This window comes from Falco naumanni, chromosome 5 (genome assembly GCF_017639655.2).
Source record: "Falco naumanni isolate bFalNau1 chromosome 5, bFalNau1.pat, whole genome shotgun sequence".
Classification (NCBI taxonomy): Eukaryota; Metazoa; Chordata; class Aves; order Falconiformes; family Falconidae; genus Falco; species Falco naumanni.
Window position 1 is genome coordinate 56,336,878 of NC_054058.1, and position 27,981 is coordinate 56,364,858.

At 37.6% G+C, this 27,981-nt stretch overlaps 1 protein-coding gene across 1 annotated transcript; it reads left to right on the forward strand.

Moving 5' to 3' along the window:
* Positions 1-13: 13 nt before the first annotated feature.
* Positions 14-27,981, forward strand: CAND1 (cullin associated and neddylation dissociated 1). Its single transcript, XM_040594017.1, has 15 exons — positions 14-281; positions 4,283-4,426; positions 14,687-14,841; positions 16,693-16,816; positions 17,223-17,479; positions 17,585-17,690; positions 18,197-18,342; positions 19,412-19,704; positions 20,402-20,543; positions 21,169-22,662; positions 23,423-23,518; positions 25,233-25,402; positions 25,497-25,661; positions 25,888-25,995; positions 27,072-27,981. The coding sequence occupies exons 1-15, from the start codon at positions 214-216 to the stop codon at positions 27,294-27,296; spliced, it is 3,693 nt and encodes a 1,230-aa protein (XP_040449951.1). The 5' UTR covers positions 14-213; the 3' UTR covers positions 27,297-27,981.

The following is a 27,981-nucleotide window of genomic DNA, read 5'->3' on the forward strand; positions in this document are numbered from 1 at the left end:
CTCGCCCCTCCCGTCGTGTCAGTCGCAGCCGCAGGAGGCGGCGGAGCGCCCGCCCGCCCTCGCCCCCGCCGCTCCCCCCCCCCCCCCCGGCTCCGGTTCGCCCCGCCGAGCGCCGTCCCCAGCAGCAGGCGAAGTGGAGCCGGCGAGGCCGGGAAGACGCCGCCTCCTCCTTCTCTCCTCCTCTCCCTCCCCCCCCCGGCCGCGTCCGTCAACATGGCGAGCGCCTCGTACCACATCTCCAACCTGCTGGAGAAGATGACATCCAGCGACAAGGACTTCAGGTGGGAGCCGCCGCCGCCCCCCCCGCGCCCGCCGCCGCCGCGCCGCGCCCGCCGGCCCCGTGCGGCCCTGCCCCCACGTCCGCCTTCGCGCCGTTCCCGGGCCTGGCGCCGCCGTGCTGAGGGCGGCGGCAGGTGCCCGGCGGCGGGGAGGCCTGGGGGGCCCGGCGGCTCTCGGGGTGGGCGAGGGCTCCCTCCGCGGGCCGCCTCTGCGGGGTGGGCGCCCATCTGCTGCGAGCCCGGGAAGAAAGTTCCCGGGAGGGGAGCGCCCCTTCTCGCTGCCCGTGAAGGACGAGGCGCGGCGGTGCCCGAGAAGCCGCGGCCTTCACGCGGCGTGGGCAGCAATCCCGGGCAGCCGGCAGGGGCTGGGCGGACGGCAGGCTTGCCGGCCCGCCAGAGGACAGGCGAGGGGGGAGGTCGGCCTTTGGATTTCTGTTCTCCCAGGTGCTCGAAAGCCGAAGGGACGAAGCCCTGCGCAACCTGCTGTGTCTGACCGCGCTTTGAGCAGCGGAGGTTGTGTGAGATGACCTCCCCGGGTCTCTTCCCAACCTGAAACAAACACGGATCTTGTGATCCTGCAGATGGGAGCGGCGAGGGCCCCGCGGGCTTGAACATCCTGAGCTCACAGCCTCCTGGATGCTGCCTCCTGGAGACAGGGGTTTTGTGCTTGTCACATAATTCGGTACTGCCTCGAAAAGTCTGTGCATCCAGAGAGAGAAGTCCGGTTAAGTGTTACGGGGACAGGACTGGTGTACGAAACTTTGAGCTTAGCATCTGTCACGAGCACTACTTTTTATTGGATCATTTGCTTGCTTCGTAATAAATTAATAACATAAAATGCAAACTTGTGAGTATCAGAAAATGAAATGGTAGAAGTAAGCAATTAAAAATCAGCAGAGATAATACCTTGACACAGTACTTCTAGCAAAGCATTAGGTTAAAAATAATTAAATTTCTTTGTGTTGTGTGCAACCAGATACTCACATTTGAAGCCTTTTTTTTGTCAAAGAGGGTATGTGAATACAGGCAGGAAAAATGCTAAAATACATCTGGGTTTTGTTGCTTTGCTGCAGCATTGCAGCGCATAGTTTATAGTTAAAAAACATGTTGACATCCAGACAAGTCTCTTGTTTGATATTAAAATCTAAACAGAAATAGGGGTGATAATTAGATATCTAACCATAGAGTTGGATTTTGAATAATCTTGTTTGCTTTTGACAGACTGTTTTAGCACTGGACATGTGCTAAATCTGTAGGGTTTATGTCAATTTCTTTCAGATTTTAGCAGCATGGTATTACCTAGAAAATTTTGTCTAGAAATTTTGGAAGTACAAAAAAATACTGATTAGTGTAAAGAGACAGTCCGCAACTTCCTGATTGATCTAAATTGTACTAAAAATAAATTCAAACATTTTTTCCTCTGAACGTTAGTTAAGATATCTTTTTTACTTTTATCATGCTAATTTGTTTCTGTGATTAAGTGAGCTTTCCATTTTGTGCTTATAGGGAGGATGACTTACAAAAAAATCTGATGGATTTGCGACTAAATACTGATTTTAATGAGTTTTACCTTTTCTGCATAAAAGGGGTGGGTCACACCTGTCAAATGCAGTTGTAGCAAGCACTTCTTTCTTACAGCTGTATGTAGTTAAAACTTGTTTTGTAGTCGCTTTAGGAGAGCACACTTTAGAAATTACCTGTTCTAGGAGCTTTGAACAACTTTGGGATTCTCAAATATTAATTTTTATTTCTTAGCATAGATTTAAAATCTGACATTGCAAACCATAAAAATGAGCGATGATAGACCTTTACAAACTGGCTGTTATGCAATAACACATTTCATGAAGCTTTGTGTGTCATGTATCATGCATAATGGATAAAATAATATTTAGTACTAGTAATTTTAAGTGCATTCATTACTAGATCATCTGTATTTGAAGAGGGACAGTGCAGATAACTTGTTGGTGTATCAGGGAGCTGAGTTTAAACCACAGTTCAAGTAACTACTTTACTGTAGAATTTAATTTTGGGGGGGTTTGGGTAAGCTAACTTGTCCAGTGCAAATGTTTGTGGTATTTATTGTCCAGAAATTTGATCTTAAGTTCTAAAATGGGCAGTAATGTAAAGTGGCAGTTTGCTGTGTGCCTGTGGGAGAAGTAGCGTACGCACTTGGAGGAGGCAAATGACTACTCTGGAGTACAAGGTATGGGGAGCTGCCTGACATGCTGCTGCTTTGCACCAGGTAAAGTCTGATGCGCTTGAGGAGGAAGCAGTTGTGACTAAAGGTCCCATCTGAACTACTCAAACCTATGTTTCTAAATACCAGCTACTTCAAACTAAAGTTGCCAGGTCTCCCCACACCATTGTGGGGTTTGCGTTGGTGGGGTATTTTTTTGATGGAGGAGCCTGCCAAGAGGACTACTCAGTTGTAGTGCAGAAGCCACTGATGCACTGAGGATGTGCAAGCTCTGCTTAGTTTAGGAACTTGTCACAAGTAGGTGATGTGTGCATGTGAACTCGTAAGGCTAGGAAATGAGAGCTACTGAATAAGGAAGTGAGAGGAGGCTGTTAAGGTTCAAGAAAAGAAGATAAATATAGCAGTAACATGGAGAGAGTTTTTGAATGTTACAGTACTGTGTGACTTTGTGTATATCCTTACTCGCATCCTCTTTGTCCATTAACCTTACTTACTAAGTAGCTTTTTCCCTGCTGTGCTTAAAAGGTGATGCCATTCACATTCATCATCTGTTTGTGCACACATCTGGTTCCTGTCAGATTACAGACTTGCTTCAGTGGGACTGTTGGAATGTATGAAAAATGAATGAGGTCTTATCTTTGAAATACCTTGAGACTATTAGACTGGAATTACTGTATTAAAAGGGAGGACAAGTTGAGGTCCATTATGTGAGGGCAGGCATCTGGCATTTGTGATGCTTATTAAGATTATGCAGAGTCTTTTCTTTCAATAAAAAAATACGTTCCATGTCAGGCTGTACAGATACCCTTCTGAGTATGACTTGAGCTCAAGTGATGTCTGCTTGAGGCTGATGTGCCTGAAGTCCAGATGTCAACCTTAACTGTTTAATTACAAGCCATTTTTGTCTGGGGCTTTGAATAGGGGTTGAGATTGGTACCAAAGCCCTTTGGATTTGCAATTGAGTAATACATCTGTATTACTTCCTCTGACAAGAGAGAGCACTTGCAAAAGAACAGATTGGAAAACAGATTTCAGAAGGAAAAACAAAAGGCATAAAAGCAATATTTTTGGAAAGTAATTTCTCAGTATGTTCTTGTATTGGTGGATACGACTGTTACTGAGTAGTATAGTAATTGATACGAAAGATGATTTTATTTCCTTGATCTCTCAAGAATTAATCTTGGCTTTTAATGTGTCACCCTGGATTGAAGCTGCATAAATGTGATTGGCTGTTATCTGGACTAAAAACAAACTAGTCTCTATAGGGCAAGTAAAGGAGTAACACATAAAACTTAGCTTCACTTTCATTTCTCCCTTCATTAATGTTTGGCTTTTGCAAATTTTATGGGAGAATGTTTGAAAAACCTGTATTTTTCTTCTTGTTTAAAAGTTGTTTTAAAATAAACTCAAGAGATATTTTTTTAACAAACTTAAAAAAAAGCACCTGTTTTTTACAACATCAACATAGCTAATGTAAATACTACCTAAAATCCATGAAAGTGTCAGTTTTTCTTTGTGAAGATCATTTGGCATATAATGTAAACAATAGGAGTAAAATATGTACTTGTTCTCATCAGGGAAGGATGATGACCAAACTAAAAGTTATTGTCATGTTTAAATACAAGTTTTCTCCTTTTTATTCTATAACTAAAATAAATGCTACTTGCATCACAAAACAGGTAACAGTAATCCAATGTTAAATGTGATTTATTTGATAATAGATGGTGGAAATTGAGAATCTTGAATCGTGAACACTGTGAATAACCTGTATCCTTTTAGCAATAATTGTCTGACTATCTTTTGTCAGGTTCATGGCTACTAATGACTTGATGACAGAACTACAGAAAGATTCTATCAAGTTGGATGATGACAGTGAAAGAAAGGTGGTGAAGATGATTCTGAAATTATTGGAAGATAAAAATGGTGAGGTGCAAAACTTAGCTGTCAAATGGTAAGTATTGTTGTTCTGTGGTGTAAAGAATTGTTTAAATACTGAACAACATAAAGCACTTTTGGGCAGCAGTGGTCCTTTAAGTTTTTCAAAATAATTGTGAAACTGCTGCTACAAAGGAGCCCTCATACTTGTAGGTTACCCGCTTAGTTGCAGTTTCTTACAGAACTATAATTTGTTGACACTGGGGATTAACATTTGGCATTTTCAGCTTGCAAATAGCACATGCAGTCCTTGCTGAAAGTGTATGAGTGACATGCTAGTTCTTTGGTGACAATTGTTGAATGTTAAATAGATTTAAAAATACTACAATTTATTGATAATTGCCACATTGATATTTGACTCTGAGAAGGTAGATGATGTGCAGGGGAAGAATTATAGTTTTGTAGTAGTTTTCAAGCAGAGATAAAAACGTAAACCAGTAAATACACAGTCTTGGTTATCAAATACGGAACTTACCTCTTCACTAACATTCAGGATAATATGTTAATGGTTTTACTTGCTTTTTTTATGGGGTCAAGGTACAGTTACTTGCATCTCAGAGATTTTTGTTGCTCCAGTACCCCCTCTTCCTTGCCTAACTTCACATGTGGTGTGGCCTTTCCAGAGCACTCTTTGGAGAGGTGCTACATTTATTATGACTTTCTGTTCTTGGTTGTTCTGACTTTATGTGCTTTTTAAGGTAGGCCTCTGTTAAGAACCTTTTAGTGTCCCTGAAAATGTTTCTTGTTCATGAGCTCAGTTTTTTTTTTTTTTAATATTCAATCTGTGCTCCTTATATTCCATGAAGCATGGACTGAAGTAAAATTGCTACACAACAGCTTGGGACAGCTTTGAAGAGGAGTTTCGCATTGTGGCTAGCTGAGTTAGTCTGTTTCAGCTTGTTAAGTCTTTACATTTTGCCCTATCAGACTAGCAAAGCAGAAGTTAAAGCCTGTGTGTACATCTATTCATGTACTTAGAAGCAGTGCTTGCTTCAGCTTCTGAAATATTTTAAGTGATGGTAACCAAAACCTTGCACAGAGAAACTAGTGTAGGAATAGCAAGTTTCAAGCCAAAGTGTAATATTGGCAGTATAGTAATATAATTATGACTACTTTTTCACTACTATCACCAGCATTCCAGTGTTGTTAAAAAGTCTCCTCCTGCCCCCCATCTTATTTTAAACAATACAAAATGCCGTGTTTCTCTTTAATTTAAAATTCTGAAATGTCAGAGTTCCTTGTGGTACAGCTTAAGTTCTATGGCTTTGAAACAGATTGCTCGTACTCAGGAGAGTAGATCATTATGAAACTTTGCTCAGGCTTAGAATTGTCTTTGTGTGAAATAGCTTTTTATGGAAAAGTTATGTTGTACCATACATGCAGTACTCTACATCCTAAAGTCATGGTGGAGTTTAGATTCATGCACATAAACACAACTTATACATCAGGACTTTAACAGCAATGTTAGAATTTTGGACCTAAAGTAATGTTTATTAAAGCATTAAAAAAGATTGCAAAGGGAAGAGAATGAGAAATTAGGTGGCTGGCTGTGTATGTGCACATGTGCATGTATCCTGTTCTTATTAACCATTCTTACATTTTTAAAGTTTAATTTGACATAGTGATAAAATTATTTGATTTAATGAAAATGACAGGATCTATTTAAAGTTTGGAGTCTATTCAAGAAATCCAAATAATGTTAAATAAGTGTTACACTTACTGTAATGGGACAAGAAACATGATGGAAAAGCTTTGAAAATTGTGAATGTTCATCTAGAATGTGAACATTCTTGAGCGTATCAAGTGTTTTTTTGGCATCCTAACCATTTGCAGATATCTTTGAGGTCGAAAAACCCCACCCTAAAAGAGTCTTTTCTTCTTCAGGCAGCTTATACTCACCATATTGTTCCGTGACAATTTTAAGCTAGTCTGAGCAGACGCTGCTGTTCTTGCCTTCCCTGTCCCTTTTCTTGCACTGTTGCTTATCTGATTTTGTTGTAGACTGGTTTTCTTCTGTCTTAGAGCTCTCTTGCAGTCAGATGAGCATTGGCAGAAACGGTAGCAAGGGTGAAGGATGGGAGAGGTTGAACGCTTATCAAGCTGTAGTTTTTCTAAGACAGTTGAAGCTGATGTGAAGTTTTCCATCTACTGCAACATTGGATGTAAGCCCATTTCTTTGGGAAGTTAAATTCAGGCAGCATATTTTTCTTGACTTCTTGTTTTTTAAATATTTTGTGGTGGTGGTCTTGACTTGTGTATTTCTGTTACGGATTTGCCGGCACTTTCAGCTGAGGAAAGCATGAACTGTGTTTAGATCGCTCTTAATTTAGATGCTCTAGTGAACTTCAGAGACTATCATCAGGAACTTTCATCAGACTGGTACTTGATGACCCATTTAAGTATAGATTCCCCCTCTTGTAGAGAAAGGGTTTAAGACAACCCTAGGTACCTTTGAATCTGTATTTGAGACAGATTTTTTCTTGAGGAAGGGAGGAAAGGCTTGCAGTTTGTTAGGGGAGCATCCTCCACAGGTAGATCAATGGAAGCACTGTGAATGGCAAAGGCCTTGATCATTCCTTGAGTGGGTAAGAATCTCTTGCGGGATCAAATCTTCCAAGATTCTTAGGTCACCGAACCAAGCAGGTAAAAAACAACTCGGAGCAACCTTAAAGCAGCATTTATTGTTAGGCAAGTGTAGCAACAAGTAAGCAGTGTTCCTGGTTTTGGCTTATTCACTGCTCGCTTTCACGTTTGGATAGGAAGGGCTCTGTTGGTTAAAATGCTGATCAACTTGTTTCTTATTAACTCTTCAAAGCACACGAGTGATTTTGTTCTTGGATCCTTACAGTTGTATTATGCTGGTTTTGGACAGGATAAAACACGTTCTTTGGTTAGCAGAAGTCAGGTTTAGAGTTCATGGATGTTTGGGTAGCTACCTTGCATGATGATTGTGCAGTTCATTTCTGAATAAAAATTAAAATTAACAAACTGCCTTAGTACTCTAAGTACTTTTACTTTGGAGTAAAAGTCAACCTGGTGTAAGCTTTGACCCTACAGAAGGGAAAGGAGTTTATTTGTCAGGCTTCTGTTATTGCAGGCAGTAGATGCAAACTGGGTCAGTAATGGCAGGTTGTCCAGCTTGTTTTTCTTAAGAGCACGTAAAATTTTAAATGTATTCTTGTTGTCTATATTTTTTCTGGAGGAGTTGTTTTTTGCTTCATTTGATAGTCATAGGCTGTTTTACAGGTCAGCCAATGTAGAAAATGCTGTTGGGTGTTCTTACAGCACATTCCTAGGTTAAGGCTGTTAGAGTAGTCCAGCGTGGTATCCTGTGCACTTTATGGCAGTAGTAGTTTTACTGCCTGTAGCTCTATCCAAGATTATGTGCACCTGGATTAGACAAGCAGCATAGTTTGTGTAAGCATAGGTATTGCATTTGATGGAGTATTTGTTCTTCATCACTGATAATGTTGGTAATGTTCTGTTCACCCGAAGTACACATTGTTTTGTATGTTCCGTGTTGCAGTTTAAGGATGAACTGCTTCTCATATTGATATAATCTGCTATTTAAACCTATACTTAGAAATTTTCATTGTTTCACATTGTGAAATGTTTCCTGAAACCTGTAAAACCCCAAACAAACATGCATATATATGTATATATATGTGTATATGAAAAATGGGATTAAGGTAAGTGCTTTCAGCAATTCCTCCCAAGTGATAATGTAGCTTATCTGCGTTTATCAGTGTGACTTCTTTGGGCAGTTGTTCAATACAGGGAGCCCTGCTTGATGCTGTGCATGTGAGTCACTAGTATGAACAGGATGATGCAGGTATTGGTTGTTGTGTGGCTAATCCGGTTCAGCAGCTTTTAAGCCTTTTGGATGCTGTGGTAACACAGTGCTTCACATCCCACTAAACTGGTGATTTGAATCAATTATTTTTTTTCCCCATTTGTGAATTTTAACTCTTCCCTGTAAGTAAATGTGCTTATTTGATAGCCTTAAAACATGCCAGTTGGACACTATAATTATTGTGAGTTTATGTCCCCCTTCCTCGTAAGAGGCCTACACTAGGAACGCCTCTTTTTTCAAATGTGTGTAACTTAAAGGAGACACAGGGTGCTATAGTTCCTGTTCCTTTCCATAGGCAGCTGAATGACTTTCTTTCGACTTTAAGAGAAATTGGACACAAATTACTGGCTAGTGAAAGGGAAAAGATCAAAGAGCACTTAAAACAATAACTGAAACTGTCTTAAAAAATATAAAATACATGCTTACATGGAGAATCTTTGTATTCAAAACTGATTTTATGAGAGGTTATAGTTTATTTTCAACTTGTGGTAAGCTTAGTTTGTAATCTGAGATGAAAAATAAGGTCTGTAAGGGTTATCTACTGATTTTAAAGGCCAGAAAAGCTCGAGGCAGTCTCTTTTGTTAAAATTTACTTCATAATTGATGTGTCAGCTTTATTGAACTAATGGCTGAATAAACAGGACTGAAGATGATAATTCAGGTAAAACCTGGTTTAACACTTTCTAGAAACTGTAATTTCAAGTGTTCATGTGAATGACTGTCATTTCAGCAGTTTGGTCATCTTTAAAATACCAGCAATAAAGTGTTTCCTGTACTTAATTGAGATGATCTAATTGGCCAGCCTTTGCTGTGCTTTTTTTAGTTAGTCTTAGGTTACATTTGAAAAATAAAACATATTTAAATCAGCAGAATTTAGTAATTGTACAATAATTCAGGTTTAAAAAAAAAATCCTTACCATCATTTCAGATGTTTTCATTTATGGAACAACTGTTTTTTGGTGAAGGTCTGCTTCTGGTCTGTCAATGTGTAAAAGCAATGGTGTCAGCCGGACATCTCTAGAATGTGAAAGATGTATTTTGAAAGAGCTGCACAAGTCACTGAAAACTGCAAAAACCAGAAGATGTGACTTTTCTAGCAGTGAAAGGAGGGATGACGTTGCCACCTGGAATCTCATCAGCCAGAAAGCAAACTCTCGCTACTGATCAAACCCAAACTTTCAGATTGCTACTCTGAAGGCTTGCCATATTTTTGAAAGACTACTGCTACTCAGTTTTATATAAATACGCTTTCATAATTGAACATGTGTTTGTTCCTGCTTCTAGTGCTTCTGTTTACAGTACTTCTATACTACAGTTGGAGCATGCAGCGTTACGAATGTGAAATGGTTTCAACAGATTTTGCACATGCATCTTTGTATACCATGGTTCATTGACTTGAAATGCACAGGGAATTTCTCTGGACTACTGTGGACAGTCATCATACCTTGGAATTGTGATTGTTTCTGTTCTAGGTGATTTGTATTTGCGTTGCTTGCAAAACAATTTACTATGCACCAAGGGTAGATGAGTGCAACAATGCTGTGAGTAGCTGCTGACCAACAATGGTGTGTATTTGAAGAGAAAATAGTGATGGGTCAATGAAACACAGTGAAGGTAAAGCTTGGCTGAAGAATGAAATCAAGTTGTGGAGAAAGCTGTGAGCTTTTTGAGCAACTGGAGAAAATGTTACAACTGTTCTGAGCTCATGGGGTAAGGCATTATGAGCATGGCCACTGAAAGAGAAGCTCCTGTTTGCCTAACATGGTGACAGACCATTAATGCCAAAACTTTGAACCTTACTCTGATAACTGTGGTGTTCTAAGTCATAGTTAGTGCTTGAATGCAAGGGCTTGCTTTATATAATAGATATATCTCCTTTGTCCATGGCCACCTACTGTCTGCACTTCTTGCTTGCTGCCTTTGCTTCTGTTGGGCATTTTAAATGATAATTAGCTCTTGCCTTTGTGAGTTCTTGGACGTGGGAGCGAAGGGTAGCAGCAGTGGGGTACATACAACAGGCTTTGGGGTGGAAAATACATTTTGATTTTGTGCTACTGTATAGAGCCATGTCTGCTAGCTGTCCAAGAGTGAAAGGTCATAGATCTCAGCCCTTTGAGTCCAGCTGGAATTACTGGCTTGCAGTTTTCTGAATCTGAGCCTAGTCCTTCAGTCTAGCTCCCTCCAACAGCTGTGTGTAATGATTTAGTTTGAGCTGTTGGAACACCATATTTTTTTTTTTTCAGGAGTGGAAAAAAATGGGTGACCAAATTGGCTGGAACAGTGATTTTTGAGGGTCTACAGTTGTCCTGTGGTGTGAGCTATGTGGTGGAGAGGGATGGGTTTGGAATGACTGACAGGACTTCTAAGGCAGGAAGTGAAAGGTGTGGGGAATTCCAAGTGTATTTGGGAGCCTTTGTAGCAGGAGGAATGAAAAGCTTGATGGTCTGAGACTGAAGAGAAGACTGAGTTTCAGAGGAAATTGGAACATGTGTGTTTGGATTTACCCTCTAGGTGCTTCTAAACTGTGTTTGAGCAGACTATTCCTCTTTTTTTTTTCCCCATGCACACTCAAAAGGACAATTGCTCTGAACAGAAGGGAGGATTGCTAAAGTGACTTGTTCAAAATGAACAAATTCATTGTCGAGTTTGACTACACATTCAGAAGTTAATTCAATATGATCCAAGGTGCCAAGTCACATTAAAACATGGTGAGATAATACAAAGCATGTTTAGATCAACGAGTAAAATTAATGCGAGATAACATTTCCTTGTTAACAGTACTTTGGAATTAAGCTACACATCCTCAGACCTCCACTGCTAAAGCAGCGCAGGAATTTCTCTTTTTTTTCCCCAGCATTATCAGCAAGGTGGTAGTAAACGTGGGATTGTCTTACTGTCATTCTTGGCAAATACAGCACTAAGCTTCTAAACTAACTGCAGTGGCTTTATGCTGGATGCCATAGCTTCCAGCCTTTCCTTTTGAATAGTGATCTGTGACCTGTGTGTTCCCTCTTAGCTGCCTGGCTGACAGTTTTATTAGCTAGTGGTGAACCCAGGGTCCAGCTGCGTTCTTGGAGAGTTAGACTTAATCTCCAGAGCCACTTCCAGAAAAGAAAACCACAACAAAATATTTTGCTTGTCATCTTGTGCATTGCGTGCTTGTCTCTCAATACATAGAAATTAAGAAAGGAACTCTCCTTTACACTGTAAACACTCGAGTGATTTTTCCATCTTAAGACACTTGAGAATTTCTGTAATACAGTAGTGTGGGAATTAAATGATTTAAACATTAAGTGTAAAGTAAGTTTTTGCATGAGTGGCATAACTTAATTTAGATTTTGGACTATCTGCTTTCAGAACAAGAGTCTTCACTGAGAGCTTAGTATCTTGCTAGCTTGGACAGAATTTCTGCTTGCCTGTGGATGATTTCCGCCCTGCCCCTTCCCCCCCCCCCCCGCCTTCCCCAGCTTTGTACAGGTGACTTAATGCCTGTGCCTTTTTAAGTGTGAAACTTGCTCTTAATTCAGAATAATTTTCAAAATCTTACTAAGTAAGACAAAACCATTTTGTTTTCCCCATGGTAATCACTAAGGTCTGAAAGGAAGTACTTTGCCTCCAGATAGATTCTTTTCAGGAATCTGTCACAATTTCAATATGATGTATTGAATTTATTAAGTTTACTAGAACTGCATACTGATATTTGTTAATTAGGATTTAGCTCTGTACCATGATCTGGCAACTTCATTATTACATTGTACAATCAAATGTATGAAATGGGAAGTTCTCTCCCCACCTTTTTCTTAGTGTTGTGAGCTTGTTATAGTTTTGCAAAATGCTTTAGAAAGCTACTTTTGGGGAGAGGGAAAAAGATCTTACCCTTGTGTATCAAACTAACTTGTGGCTGAACTGTTTCAAAAAGTTTGATAATTGCTATTTGTTTCAAATCAATGAAAATCGAAATGCAAATTAATATATTACAACTTTCCAGATACTACCCTTTTTTTTTTTTTCTAAGCATGGGCAAACAATCTATCTTTGGACAGCATACTCACTTTGTACTTGACAAAGAGTTATAACCAGAAAAATAGGTCTAATTGAAAGTGGCTTTATTGTTAATTATGTAATCTATTTTACAAATAATTCCGTCATCTGCTTTTAAAATTTCTGCATACTACTTATGTTTCAATAAGGTCATGACCATATGCTCCTAAATCATTGCAGTTTCAAAAGTCTGATGTAGTGAATAGTGGCACATACTTGAAAATTTAAACTTTGCTTTCTTGTTCTTAGTCTTGTTTTAATAACAAGTTAGTTCATTCATTTTCCCTCTAGGGTTTTGGTTTGACTTAAATTCTCCAAAATCAGTGTTTACTAACCCTATAGACATAGTTTTAGACTCAGCATTGCTAGAATCCACTTTAATGAAAAGCAGATGTATACAGTATTAAAGTTCAGTGTGGGAAAAAAATAACGTTTATGTGGAGATGCTACATTCTAATGTAGACCTCATATAGTCAGTCTGTGATTGGCTTTAAGGTGTTCCTTTTTCTGCATTTGTTCATACATTGTTTTCCACATATTTCGGTTTTATAGTTCTGATGTATAGAGAAGTTGTCTGTGTAAATTGTGTACAGTGTTGAAGGGCAGATGCAAAATTTGAACCCTCCCTTGTAACCCACAGAAACACCTGTGATTTTTGGATCCGTAATGCTTGTCTCTGTCAGTTGCAGTAGGAGACATGGCCTCCTAGCTCAGCACTTGAAACCATTCTAACGCTTTCTGTTCTCACAGCGCAAATCTGATGGAACCGTTGTGTGTGGGCTTGCTTTGACTTCTGTACAGCAAGTTGGGCCCTGACTTTCACAAAAACAGCAACAAAACTCAAGCTTTTGAAAAATGCTTCATAAAAATTAACAACTTTTGTGCATGTCTTTCCACTCCTCAAAATCTTAACCAGATTGTTTTGAACAAAGGGCTCACTTAAAATCACAGAATGGTCAGAGTTGGCTGGAGATGATCTAGTCCAACTCCTGCAGGTTCACCTACAGCAGGTTGCACAGAGTCATGTCCAGGTGGGTTTTGAATGTTTCCAGAGAAGGAGACTCTACAGGCTCTCTGGGCAGCCTGTTCCAGTGCTTTGTCACCCTCAAAGAAGTCTTTTCTCATATTCAGATGGAACTTCCAGTTTGTGCCCATTGCCCCTTGTCGTGTCGTTGGGCACCACTGAAAACAGCCTGGCCCCAGCCTCTTGCCACTCACCCTTAAGATGTTTGTAGACATTGGTAAGATCCCCTCTCAAGTCTTCTCTTCTTGAGCCTAGACAGACCCAGCTCTCTCAGCCTTTCTTCGTAAGGGAGATGCTCCAGTCCCCCCATCATCATTGCAGACTCCACTGGAACCCTCTCCAGCAGTTTCCTGTCTCTCTTGAAGTGGGGAGCCCAGAACTGGACCCAGCACTCCAGACGCAGCCTCACCAGGGCGGAGTAGAGGGGCAGGATCACCTCCCTTGGCCTTCTGGCCACGTTCCTCCTAATGCCCCCCAGGATCCTACTGGCCTTCTTGGCCTCACAGGGCACGCTGCTGGCTCGTGGGCAACTTGCTGTCCACCAGCACTCCCAGGGCAGTCTCCGCAGAGCTGCCTCCCAGCAGGTCAGCCCCCAGCCTGTGCTGGTGCCTGGGGCTGTTCCTCCCCAGGTGCAGGACCCTACACTTTGTTGAACTTCACTAATGAAGGATGCTATGTTTCTTAGCAATGATCTAGACTTCAGTAGGACATATGCAGTTTTAGTATTTTGAACAAATGGGAGCATTTGGTAAAGGAATACAAGATTGTTATGATCCTCAAAACAGTTGGAATGACTAAAAACAGAGGAAAAAGATGCAGTGTTACTGTGTGCTGTGTGTGTAGTGTTGCTTGGAGTTGGTGTGAAGGAGGGCATGCTATGTCATTGTGTTTTTTTTATTTTACTGTTTGCATTCTATTAAGGAAGGATATAGAATGAGTCTGAGTGTATATCAGATTGAACACAAGCATTGTGTAGATTAAAGATGCAGTAATTAAAACGGTTGCTTACTTGTCTGAACTAAGCAGGCACTCACCGGGTCAAGCACATAAACTGATGGCTCTGGCTAAGTAACTTTTGTGATAAATCTTGGCATTAAGTGAGAAGTAAGAGGGACTCTGAAGCAGAACAGTTCCACTGTTTCCACCATTAGGTAAAAACTGCACTAAACCGGTATTTTGTTACTAGGTTTATGGAGACGGGTTATCTACCCAACCTGCTGAAGGCTTTCAGATTCTAAAATTCTTTATATTGCTACCAAAACCACCCTTAAGTTTGTGACTTGAATGTGAAGTAGTGAAATAAAATTAGGCATTTTATTTAGGTTTGCAGATCTAATACTTTTCTTCTGTTTATACAGCCTTGGCCCTTTGGTGAGTAAAGTGAAGGAGTATCAAGTGGAGACCATTGTAGATACCCTCTGTACAAACATGCTTTCAGATAAAGAACAGTTACGTGACATTTCAAGTATTGGCCTTAAAACTGTGATTGGAGAACTCCCCCCAGCTTCCAGTGGTAAGGCATTTTGTATTCTGGACTATCTAGTTTTATCATTTCATTACTAATCAAAAAATGCAGAAGTTGGGTCATTTAGTTAAAAGGCTTCAGTTCGTTTAACATTGGAACTTATTTCTGTTAGAGGAAAAACGTATGGCACAAATGTCATTTTAGTTTCTTCTTTTCTGACTGTATTTCCAGATTTTACTAGTTTAAAACCTTTTTTTACTGTAGGATTACATTAATATGAAAAACAAACTTACAGTATATGAACTTTGGTATAACAAATTCAGTGTAAAAGCTCCGATTTTCATAATTGCCTGGTGGAACATTTCTAGCCTGTAATAATAGCTGAATCTCATCTGGCTTTTTGATTGATAGTATACTCTAAAATTGATTATAACTTGGGTATTTTTCTTTAATGATCTGATTTCTTGTCTCAGTTTCTGGTGTTTTGGAAAGTACCTTGTGTTTCTAACAATTGCCTGTTAAATTACTGAAATGCTTACCTGCAGTTTTAAATGAAGGCAGTCTTTCCTCCAAAAGAGAGAGTAATGATGAACAGCTCATCAGTTAATAGCATTAACCTTTTATGCAAGTGCTTTTCAGACATTGTAGTAGGATGTGAATGAGAATTGAGAAGTGGTTAAAAAGGCTTTGGAAATGCAGTTTTTAGAGACTGAGGTTTCTTAAATTAAAAAACCAACTCTGATTTTAGCACCGTTTATTGAAAGTCCACATCTAAGTCTTGCTTTTATCAAACAATAGTGAGATGCTAAAATAAGTAACTAATTTTAAGTAGATCAGTTTAAACTTCTACTCTTTTGTTTGCCTACACAAAACAAAAGGAGATTTTGGGGTGGAGGTAAAGCTCAAACAAAAATGTAGCAAAATCCTTCAATAGAACTAGTATTTCTAATACAAAAGGAACCTGGGTGTTATTTCTTGCGCTCAACTAATTTTTTAGACACGTAATTGTTGTCTTTTTTCTTAGCCTCTGTGGTTACACATTTGATTGTCCAATTGTTATGTTTAGTTTTAGTCATAGGGTTTTTTTTACGTTTTATTCTTAACTATATATATATATTACATTTAATATAAATTACAATTATTATAGGTTGGAATGGTATTAATTTTAACATCAAAATTCCCAAAGTGTGGTTAAAAACCTTCATGCAACTGAAGATGAGCGCTAGCCTTTGGGTAGCTGTTACCATGATGCGAGTTTCTTATCTTCTCATTATTACTCTGAACAACATTAGACATTTGGAGAAGGGGGAACTGTGGAGTTGTAGTAAAACCATTTTTACTTGAATTTTAAAATACTCTGGGTATACATTTTTTTTCCCCTTTCTCAAATGTTTCGGCAGTATTTCAGGTACTTGTTACTTAAATAGCTTATTGTGCAAAATAATTTTATCTTGTTTTCTTGTTACACAGCTGTTCTTTAGAGGCAGCCCTGTCTACTTCAGTGCTTCCCCTTACCGTTTAGTTTATTCCTTTTTTTTTTTTTTTTTTTTTTTTTTTTTTTTTAACCTATAGGCCTTTCATTTATTGCCTTAGGCTTGTCTTGGCCTTCACTTTCCATTGCCTGCCCTGCCAAAAGCAGTGTCTTTTCTGTTGTAGATACCTTATAGGACAGTTAAGAAGCCCTCCTTCTCAGTATGTTTGTACATAGATAGTCTTTCAGCTCTAATGCAGAGCATATATTACATTAACAAACTGGCTGTTTGAGCTTGTTTTGTAGAGTGGGAAGAGCTGCTTTATGTTAGAATCAGGTTGCTTTCCCCAGTCACAAATATAATCTCTGATGTTTAAAAATTATTTTTTAAAAATTATGAAAATGCTGAGGTTTTGTTGTACTTTCAGGTTCGGCACTAGCAGCTAATGTTTGCAAAAAGATCACAGGGCGTCTCACTAGTGCTATAGCCAAGCAGGAAGATGTGTCTGTTCAACTGGAGGCACTGGATATTATGGCTGATATGCTGAGCAGGTAAACATCCCTCTTTCAAAACGCTGGTGAATACTCATAAATACTCTTTACACCTTGAAATTTAATTTTCAAATGTTAAATTTAAATTATTTTATGTGAAATAATATGATAAGGTATTACTTATAGGTGAAAATTAATTTAGAAAAAAGTTAAGAAGTTAAAAGTGAAGATAAGTTAATTGATAGATTATTATTTATTCTTCTGAGAACTGTGGTTTTATTTTAATGTTTATTGTCTTGAGGGTATATTTTAAACTCATAAATTTAAGCTTTTTGAACACTTAAAAAAAATAAATTAATTTGAATCTTGGTGATGTTTTGGGAATTTTTAAAGGAATTGTTGTACAGTATATGAGCAAAGTTATCTAGATTCAATTGTTTTGAGTTTGTGTTTTGTCTGTTTTAAGGCAAGGAGGACTGCTTGTTAACTTCCATCCTTCAATTCTGACCTGTCTGCTCCCCCAGCTGACTAGCCCCAGACTTGCTGTGAGGAAAAGAACCATCATTGCTCTCGGTCACCTGGTTATGAGTTGTGGCAATATGGTTTTTGTTGACCTCATTGAACATCTGTTGACAGAACTGTCTAAAAATGATTCCATGTCAACAACTAGGACCTATATACAGTGTATTGCTGCTATCAGTAGGCAAGCAGGTCATAGAATAGGTAAGAAAAATACCTATAAATATATATATATAAATAAATTATCTGTAATTTTGAAAGTTTTTAGATGAGAGTAATTACTTTGCTAATTTTTTTTTCTCTTACCAGGTGAATATCTTGAGAAAATAATTCCTTTGGTTGTAAAGTTTTGTAATGTAGATGATGATGAACTGCGAGAGTACTGCATTCAAGCCTTTGAATCCTTTGTTAGGAGGTAAGTTATTTTCAGGTACCCATTTCAGGCTTTCTAAGATTTAATAGTGTGCTGTTTGGTTGTAAACTGTCAAGAAACAGTCTCCTTGGTACAAAATATTTTTGCAAGCTTTGAGTTGAAACTGTTCCTGTAACTCTTATCTTGTAACTTAAATATTAAGCAGTGTTATTTCTGTACCTCAGAAACTTTCTACTGTGCCATTACTCTTTATGCAGATAGGAGAGGGGCAGTATTCTAATACTATTGTCCAGTAGTGGTGACAAAAAAAGTGATAACCAAAGGCATATCTTGGTCCTTTGCAAGCTTCCAGTCTAGCAGATCTAGTTACAGAATAGCATTGCCCTTTTTGACCTTCCTTTCTGAATTTCTGTAATTCAGATGGATGCATGGATGGTACTTGGTTTGGCTAATGTCTCCAAAGTACAGTGTATATGGCATGAAGTCTTTCAGAAAAATTTTAATTCTTCAAAGTAATTTGACATTGATTGTATTTTTGTATTACACAGATGTCCTAAAGAAGTTTATCCTCATGTATCAACTATTATAAACATTTGTCTTAAATATCTTACCTATGATCCTAATTACAATTATGATGATGAAGATGAAGATGAAAATGCTATGGATGCTGATGGTGGTGATGATGATGATCAAGGTATATTCTTTTTGGTTTGGGAGAGAAGAAGAGCTTGTGAACCTGCATTCATCTGAGAAAATTGATATGGGTGGTGTTGCTACTAAGAAGCAGTGTTTGAATGACTTGTATATTCTGTATTCAATTTTTGTAGTGTTTATAAACATACCTTATGAACTCACTTCTTGGAATAAAAGTATAGGATGTTGTTGCTGGAGATAAATAATTCCAAGGGTGGATACAAAGTACAAGGCAAATATTTTAAAATACTTGAAAGGTGGAAAAAGGCAGAAGCATGTAGGATGATATAACTGAAGTGAGAAGAACATCAGTTAATGATTTGAAAATACATATTCAGCATGGGAAAGGCTTCTCACTACTTTCCACTACAATATGTTGTTACCTAATGCATAAAATCAGAATAGATTAAAAATTGCAAAATACTCAGTATTTTTCTGTAGGATAAAAAAATGTTTTAGACTGAAAGGCATAAGGTATTTATTGTTAATACGGTGGCAATACCTTGCCATATGTAAGCTTTATGAAAACTTGAACACACAAGTAATCTGAACCCAGAGCGTAACATTCTCATTAATTTAAGAATGAATGAGCTGCATAGTTGTTGGTTTAGCACTTAAAAAGTCAATTTGTATTGCTTAACGTATATTTTTTTTGTTGCAATTTCAGGGGACAGAGTATGGTTTCATTTACTCCTAGAAAGAGACAAACAGTAATTTGTTGCATCTTCATCAGCTAGTAATTGTTGTTGCATTGTCACTTATGTCACAAATAAAGAAGAATATGCTTTAAATCAGTAGTCAGGCTGTAAATACGTTGGGAACTGCCGTCCTATTTACAGTTTAAATTAATACATGTGTAAGACTAGCATGAAAATTTGGCAGAGAAAATAATTAGCCTTATGATTTAGGCAGTTTAGAAGGCTTTTTAAGTATAGTTTTTAACATACTTTTGAACCGATTTCTTTGATGTGCCTGACGCAGAGCCCAAATGTGTTTTATTAATTGTTTAAAATAATGTTTGATGCTTTGATTGTCTAGACTTTAACATATGCATAATTTATTTTTTCAAGGGAGCGATGATGAATATAGTGATGATGATGACATGAGCTGGAAAGTGAGGCGTGCAGCTGCAAAGTGTCTAGATGCTGTGGTTAGCACACGACATGAAATGCTTCCAGAATTCTACAAAACTGTATCTCCTGCTTTAATAGCCAGATTCAAAGAACGTGAAGAGAATGTTAAAGCAGATGTTTTTCATGCATATCTTTCTCTTTTAAAACAAACTCGACCTGTGCAAAGTTGGCTTTGTGATCCTGATGCAATGGAACAAGGAGAGACACCTCTGACAATGCTTCAGAGTCAGGTTATTTTTCAAGTATTTTGTTATCTTCAAAAGACACATTGATTGAAGTTATGCCTTATTCATTAGGATAGTTTTATAAATATGCCATACCATACTTCCTTCATACACAAATTACGGTTTATTGCTGTAGTACTAACATAGAGAGCAAGCCAGGTAAACTGGCCTGCAGTTTTGAGTGCAACAGTCTTGGAAACTGAAATTACCAACTCATGTAAATATGCTTATCTTGATTTCAGTTGTTTACCATCACCTGTAGAAGTTGCATGTCCTATGAAGTTCAGGCAAATTACTAAATCAGAGTAGGTTTTTTCTGCATTCTGTAATGCTGGTGTAAGCTTTAATGGTCAAGATAAAACTTGATTTACTACAATGTATTTTATTAGCAGAATAAAAAAGATAGTGCTGGACAGCTTTTTCGTGAGTGAATTGTATGGATGACTTGTTGCTCTCTACAGTTTTATCATTGCAAATTTAGTTTTGTTTTGTGTCATCTCACCTTTTAAAGTTAAATTACTATTTTTTTAATAGTGATTCTTTTGAATCTTCATTTCCCACTGTTTCTATAACTTCCCTTGTTCTGTAGAGAAATCAGAAATAGAGGGGTAGGATGCATATCTATCTTTATATCCCCCCAGTGATCAGAGATCAAGGAAATGTCAGCCTATTGCATCAATTAACAGATGTGTGATGATTACAGGTCCCTAACATAGTTAAAGCCTTGCACAAACAGATGAAGGAGAAAAGTGTGAAGACTCGTCAGTGTTGCTTTAACATGCTGACTGAGCTAGTAAATGTATTACCTGGAGCCCTAACACAACATGTTCCTGTACTTGTACCAGGTATGAGAAACATACTAGTAAATTTTAAAGGTAATAATAAATTAGATGGGAAGTTTCAAAAATTTTAAAACTTCAAACCTTTTGCAAAAAGCATATTCAAGTGTTGCTTCTGTTTAAAGAAATTGGCAAAATAATCAGCTACTGTGTAGATCCCTATAAATATTTTAGTGATGTATTTCCATTAATCTTGAAAACAAGAGTTGGCTCTAAGATTCAGGTAATTTTTTCTTCTATATATAAAAAAAAGTTAATTTGCTTCTTAATTGCAAGATCAAACTGCCTTCTTTCTCATCTAAACAGAGCGAAATATGGACAATATTTTAGCTTTTGGGACCTAAAATGTTGAATTTTGCATTAACAAGGAAAAGTAGTTTGGATAAGTTAGATGTTCAGAATCTGTTCGTAATTAAGAAAATCCATCACAAACCATCAAATGGTCCGCATCCTCTGTGTAGAGGAAGCTTGAAAAATAATTGAATAAAATGGTAAAAGGGGCTTGGAAGCATTCAGGAGATGCTGGGAGCAGGAAAACATAAGTTCAGTATAACTGGCTGAATTCAGAGATTTTCAAATGTGCTAATAGAACATAAATACCTAACCTAAGAATAAATTTTTCTTCTTGCAGGAATAATTTTTTCACTGAATGATAAATCAAGTTCTTCTAATCTGAAGATAGATGCTTTATCCTGTTTGTATGTGATCCTCTGCAATCATTCTCCCCAAGTCTTTCATCCTCATGTTCAAGCATTGGTACCTCCAGTTGTAGCTTGTGTTGGAGACCCATTTTACAAGATAACGTCAGAGGCACTTTTAGTCACCCAACAACTTGTGAAGGTCATTCGTCCTTTAGACCAGCCTTCTTCCTTTGATGCTACTCCTTACATCAAAGATTTGTTTACTTGTACAATCAAGAGATTAAAGGCTGCTGACATTGATCAGGAGGTGAAAGAAAGGGCAATATCTTGCATGGGTCAAATCATCTGTAGCCTTGGTGACAGCCTAGGCACAGACCTACCTAGTACACTTCAGATCTTCCTAGAGAGACTGAAAAATGAGATCACTCGGTTGACTACAGTGAAGGCCATGACACTGATTGCTGGTTCTCCTTTGAAGATAGATTTGAGACCAATCCTTGGGGAAGGAGTTCCTATTCTTGCTTCTTTTTTGAGAAAGAACCAACGAGCTTTGAAACTGGGCACTCTTTCTGCTCTAGATATTTTAATTAAGAATTATAGTGACAGCTTGACAGCTGCCATGATTGATGCTGTCCTGGATGAGCTTCCACCTCTGATTAGTGAAAGTGATATGCACGTATCACAAATGGCCATTAGTTTTTTGACAACGCTGGCGAAAGTATATCCTTCCTCTTTGTCAAAGATTAGTGGGTCCATTCTCAATGAACTTATTGGGCTGGTGAGATCGCCTCTACTTCAGGGTGGAGCACTTAGTGCCATGCTAGAATTTTTCCAAGCTTTGGTTGTGACTGGTACAAATAATTTAGGCTATATGGATTTACTGCGCATGTTAACGGGTCCAGTGTACTCACAGAGCACAGCACTTACTCACAAGCAGTCTTACTATTCCATTGCCAAATGTGTTGCTGCCCTTACTCGAGCCTGCCCTAAGGAAGGGCCGGCTGTTGTAGGTCAGTTCATTCAAGATGTCAAGAACTCAAGGTCCACAGATTCCATTCGGCTTTTGGCTTTGCTTTCTCTTGGGGAAGTTGGGCATCACATTGACTTAAGTGGACAAATTGAGCTGAAGTCTGTAATATTAGATGCATTCTCTTCTCCTAGTGAAGAAGTCAAATCAGCAGCATCTTACGCATTAGGCAGTATTAGTGTTGGCAATCTTCCTGAGTATCTGCCATTTGTCTTACAAGAAATAACCAGTCAGCCTAAGAGGCAATACCTCCTCCTTCATTCCTTGAAAGAAATAATTAGCTCTGCATCAGTGATTGGTCTCAAACCATATGTTGAGAACATCTGGGCCTTACTCCTAAAACACTGCGAGTGTGCAGAAGAGGGTACAAGGAATGTTGTTGCTGAATGCTTGGGCAAGCTTACGCTAATAGACCCAGAGACTCTGCTTCCACGACTAAAGGGATACTTGGCGTCAGGTGAGTAGTAGTGACTCAGGCATGTATTGTAGCAAATGGCCTTATGCTAGCTGTGGATAAATTGATCTAGCTCTGCAAGTAATTTGCTTGAATTTTGTGATACTCTTGAAATTTTGCTCCCCCTGCCTCCCCCAACAATGTGGTGATTGCATTTTTATTAGAAGTCGTTAGTCATACATAACATGAATTACTTTTATGTTATGCTTTCAAACTCTGGTATTTCAATTAATGATGTTATATTTAATAAAGAGCTATAAACTTAAAGAGGAAGGAGCATGTGTGATAATGGGACGAATTAACAAGCAAGCTGCAACAGGTTGACCTTTTGTTGTAAATTACAGTATTCCTAATTTTCAGATAAGAATTCTGAAGTAAGGATTAGGAAGAATCTTTGTGCATAATTCACAAATCATTTTCATATCAAAAACCGTATTCGTGTTTTCTTCATATGCTTCTGCTTTAAAGAGTTATTTGTGTGCCTATGTGTGATCATAAAAACCCCCTGTTTTAGTAGGCTTATTACTTTAATTTTCTGTAGCAAATAACATTAAATGCTTATAAAAAATGTTATGGTATTTTTTCCCCTATTTAAAATGTTTTCTCTGTAGATTTATGTATTGCATTGCTAGTAATAAATAATATGTCTTGTTTAGTGTCCTTAAGAGTATTAGAAGTTTAAAAAGAACGGCATTGAGCGTGATTTAAATTCTGTAGTTGTACTGTTTTAACATTACATATTCACACTTTTGTTTCATACTAGGGTCCTCATATGCTCGAAGTTCAGTGGTTACTGCTGTTAAGTTCACTATTTCTGACCATCCACAACCCATAGACCCACTCTTGAAGAACTGCATAGGTAAGCTCTTTACTTTTACTGACAGCTTCTATGTTTTCAGGCAGTAGAACTGCATTTAAAATTAGTTCTTTGTGTCCTCAGAAGTATTTTGTGGGTACTGTAATTAACTGCTAATGGTAATTGTTGGATCAGTTATAAAATGTTTCCATAATAGTCAGTTATTTCTATTAGTCCTTGTTTGCTTGAATTCTGAGCGGTAAAAGTTGTGTGATTAAAAATTACATGTATTGAAGCGGTGATGGACAATACAAGAAGCTAGGATTTTTAGGAAGATGAAACTCAAAAGCTGATTTCCTTTCCCATGTTTTTGTCAAGTTATATCAGTTTGATGTAGTAAGGTACTGACTTTACCCAGAAGGGTGGTCTTGGAAATATTTGACTTTCAGTCACTTAAAATATGTATGCACATGTGAATTCTGAGTATTACAGGTGGTGAATTGTAAATTTAGGTCCTTTACGATTCTATAATGCTTGTGGTCTGGAAGCATTTGGAAACTTATATATTTTTACAGGGATAATGTAATTGAAGCTTTCAGTGTAATATCGGTATGATAAAAGAGTTTTGCAATGTTGTGAGTTTTTGCTCTTCTCTCATTTGTATGATAAGGTATTGTAGATTTGTTTAATATGGTATGGTGAATGTTTTATTGTGGATTATTTACAGGTTTAAAGATCTGTAAAAAATTGTGTATACTGTTAAACCTAAATAGGGGAAAAAGATTAATCTTTAAAAAAATACAGTTCTGTGGAGAGCAAGGTTTTTATTTATGAGGAGGTGAAATTCAGTTCCTATGTGTTATTTTCATCACTAAGCTTAATCTTTTAGAAAATAATATATTCAAAAATTGATTATGCTTGTGGGTTTTCCCCCCTGCTGTCCCTCCCACTGAAGCTGCCTTGCCTCTTTGTGTTCTGGAAATATTTATTGATAATTCAGTCAAAAACCTATTGGTATCTAGTACTTAAAACATCTCAGTCATCTTTGGTTTTGTTACCCAGTTTCTTTTGTGTGTGTAGAAGTCGCTTTGATATTACACCTTGTTGTTTTTCTCCTTTTAAAAATTTCACTCCTTGTGGCAGTTGCTAGTAAAACTTCACAAACATTGAGGGAAAATACATTATATTCCCGCAGGCATTTATTTTAACAAGACTCTGTTATAGAACTGTAGTAGAAGAGGTGTTACTACATTGGTATTTACTGAATAGGCTTATTTTATGGAATTCATAGGCATATTTACAGATTCTCAGTATATGCCAACTTAGGTGTTAAGAATCAATGTTTATAGTTTCCTTAAGAGGTGTTCTCTAATTTTTGAACTGCAAAATTGAAATTTGTTTTCTAATGCATTTTCTGAAATACTTTTAATGGAGAAAAGGAAAGGTTAAATGTAATTGTCATTAGTTTACACACCGTACCTTTAGAAAAAAGTTAAAATGTCGTTAAGTGATGGCCATTTATTTTGGTGGTGGTTTTTCTTCTTCTGTTTCATCATATGAAATACTATGTATCAATTACATTAATACTTTTAATGTTACTACAATTAATAGATTTATTTGTGTAATCATGCTAAAATAACAGGTACTGGTCTCTTGTTACGTGAAAATAGCTCCTGCACTAAATACATCCTTTTGAAAGGTTAAAACTAAGCAAAGATTTAAAGTAGCAAATGAAAAAGATCCTCATAGATTGATTTATTTCTGTACATGATTGCAGGTGATTTTCTGAAAACATTGGAGGACCCGGATCTTAATGTCAGGAGAGTAGCCTTAGTGACATTTAATTCAGCTGCACACAATAAACCGTCATTAATAAGGGACCTGTTAGATACTGTGCTTCCTCATCTTTACAATGAAACAAAAGTCAGAAAGGAATTAATCAGAGAGGTATGTTAACAAAGAAAACCAGTGCTAAATATATGTAAGTAATTCTTTGGTTTTTCTAAATATGTTGCTTCTTAATTTTGTTATTCTCTGACAGGTGGAAATGGGACCATTTAAGCATACAGTGGATGATGGATTGGACATAAGGAAAGCAGCTTTCGAGTGCATGTATACTCTTCTGGATAGCTGTTTGGATAGACTAGATATATTTGAATTCTTAAACCATGTTGAAGATGGACTGAAGGATCACTATGATATTAAGGTTAGCTGTCATTTTTCTCTGTGTAAGCAGTGACTTAGTCAAAATATTTTAAATAGCAAATAGGCTGAAATGGTAAAAATGCTACTCTGTAGGCTTAAGTACTTAATTATATTTGCAATTTTCATTAAAGTGTTGCTGTTAAAAAAGTTACACAACATTGTAGGAAATATATCGCCATACATGTGCTGAGCATAATTAATTGTTGAATTGTTTTTTCTCAACCTAGATGCTAACCTTTTTAATGTTGGTGAGACTGTCTACCCTTTGTCCAAGTGCAGTGCTGCAAAGGTTGGATAGGCTCGTTGAACCTTTACGGGCTACATGTACAACTAAGGTATTTAAATTCAAACTTAAGTTGATTATTTTGTGTTGTCTTATGGAAATATAAATGAACTTGAGTATGAAGGATACTTCTGTACTGCTGCAGTATTTCCTGAGTTACAGTTGATAAGCTGCAGTAGGCAGAATAATATAGATACGTGGGCCTTTATACACGTATTAAACTTCTTTGCATTAGAAGTGGAGGGGTGGACTTGTTACTTTCTTTTTAAAATCTTTGTTTCTTTGATGCCATTTCTTTTATTCCTTAAAAATTTAGCTACTACTTCGGCAACTTTTAAGTCTCAATTTATTGTAAATAGTGAAACTGGAGTACTGAGAGTTTTTCAGACTTCTGCTCATTACATTGTTTCAAATGTGCATTTGGGCAATGAGGGATGGAGGCAGTGTAAAGTAGTCCTATTTTTGTTGTTGTATTTTTTTTCTTTTTCCCTTCACTTACATTACATACCTTCTATACTTGCTTTTGTCTTGATCCACCTGCATGTTCTGACAGTCATTTAATGCCTGATTTAGCTGGCTTTTCCATTACTGTAGTCTGTTATATTTTACATCAAGAAATTTGACAGCTTTTATGGATAATTTGTTTGTATCACTGAAACATCTTTGAGAATTATAACAGAAGGTTAAGCAGTTATTCTCATGAAGGTCAACTTTTTTAAAAAAAGTTCCAGAAGGAAGCTGCATGTACTGTGATAGTATCAGTTTAATGTCATTTACTGACCTCACTAGCTAGAGGTTGGTTGCTATAATTGTTTTGATTTGGTAATTGACTTGGTAGCTTGCAACCTTTTTTCTGCTTTACCTTGCAGTATTCAAGTTTCAGTCTATTTGTAAACTGCTGTTAAAAAGCCTGCTAAAAAGTAGATGTTTGGGGTTTGGAGGGTTTCTTTTTTTGGTTGGTTTGTTTGTGGGTTTTTTAAGAGCTTAGGCCATTTTGAAAGCTGTGCAAAGTGGTAGTATGGAAGAAAATAGGTCTTTGTAAGATATTTTTTTTTTTAATATATATAAGGTGGGTGTAAGCAGGAGGGTTAAGCAAAAGATTCAAAGTTATTTTCATTTTTTCCCTAGGTAAAGGCAAACTCTGTGAAACAAGAGTTTGAAAAGCAAGATGAACTGAAACGATCTGCCATGAGGGCAGTAGCAGCGCTTCTAACCATTCCAGAAGCAGAGAAGAGTCCATTAATGAGTGAATTTCAGTCACAGATAAGCTCTAACCCTGAGCTGGCAGCCATCTTTGAAAGTATCCAAAAAGATTCATCATCCACTAACTTGGAATCAATGGACACTAGTTAGATGTTTGTCCAAAACGAGGACCATTATATTGAACCATATGATGCACTGAATTGACAGGTTATGAGTAAGAAACAGAAAAAGTATCTAATCTACACATTGTTCCACTTTATTTACCTTTATGGAGACAGTTGGCTTTTCCCATTGTTGCTTTTCTAGCATTTATTCCAGAAATGTATTTCCATTATCCAGAGTTTGTTAACCACTCTTGTTTTAGTGGATTTGGCCACATTTGGGAATTAAAAACTTGACGCATGGTATATGGAAATAGGTTCCAACATCCATTTGCCCTGTAATGTCTAGGATTAAAATGTCAAAATTTTGTGATCATGATTTTTTTTTCTTTTATTTACACTTTACTTGTAAACAAAAAGGGGGGAGGTGGGAATCAAGCGTCCAGGTGCACCATGTTTTTGTATAACTTTTTATTCTTTTTTGTTTCAGCTTCATAAATTGGTTTGGCTGGCAGATGAATTCTGTGTAAGATTTATTATATTAAAGAGAGGGTTTGGGCACAGTTCCAAAAAAGCAGTCATAAATGTCATTTTTAAAAGTATGGGGATTAGAAAACAAATATCCCTGTTGTGCACACTAATTTTGCATGAGCAAGTTTACAAATATATCTTGTCTGTAAAACAGCATGTGCAGTTTATTCGTAATGCAAGTTAAAGTAAGTTCTATTGTATCA

Bases quoted from the DNA above. Each gene is read 5' to 3' on its own strand.
- CAND1 (XM_040594017.1), top strand. From the start codon at position 214: ATGGCGAGCGCCTCGTACCACATCTCCAACCTGCTGGAGAAGATGACA. The intron at 16,817-17,222 runs GTAAACATCCCT...GTCTGTTTTAAG, and splicing joins ATGGCTGATATGCTGAGCAG to GCAAGGAGGACTGCTTGTTA. The intron at 20,544-21,168 runs GTATGAGAAACA...TTCTTCTTGCAG, and splicing joins TGTTCCTGTACTTGTACCAG to GAATAATTTTTTCACTGAAT.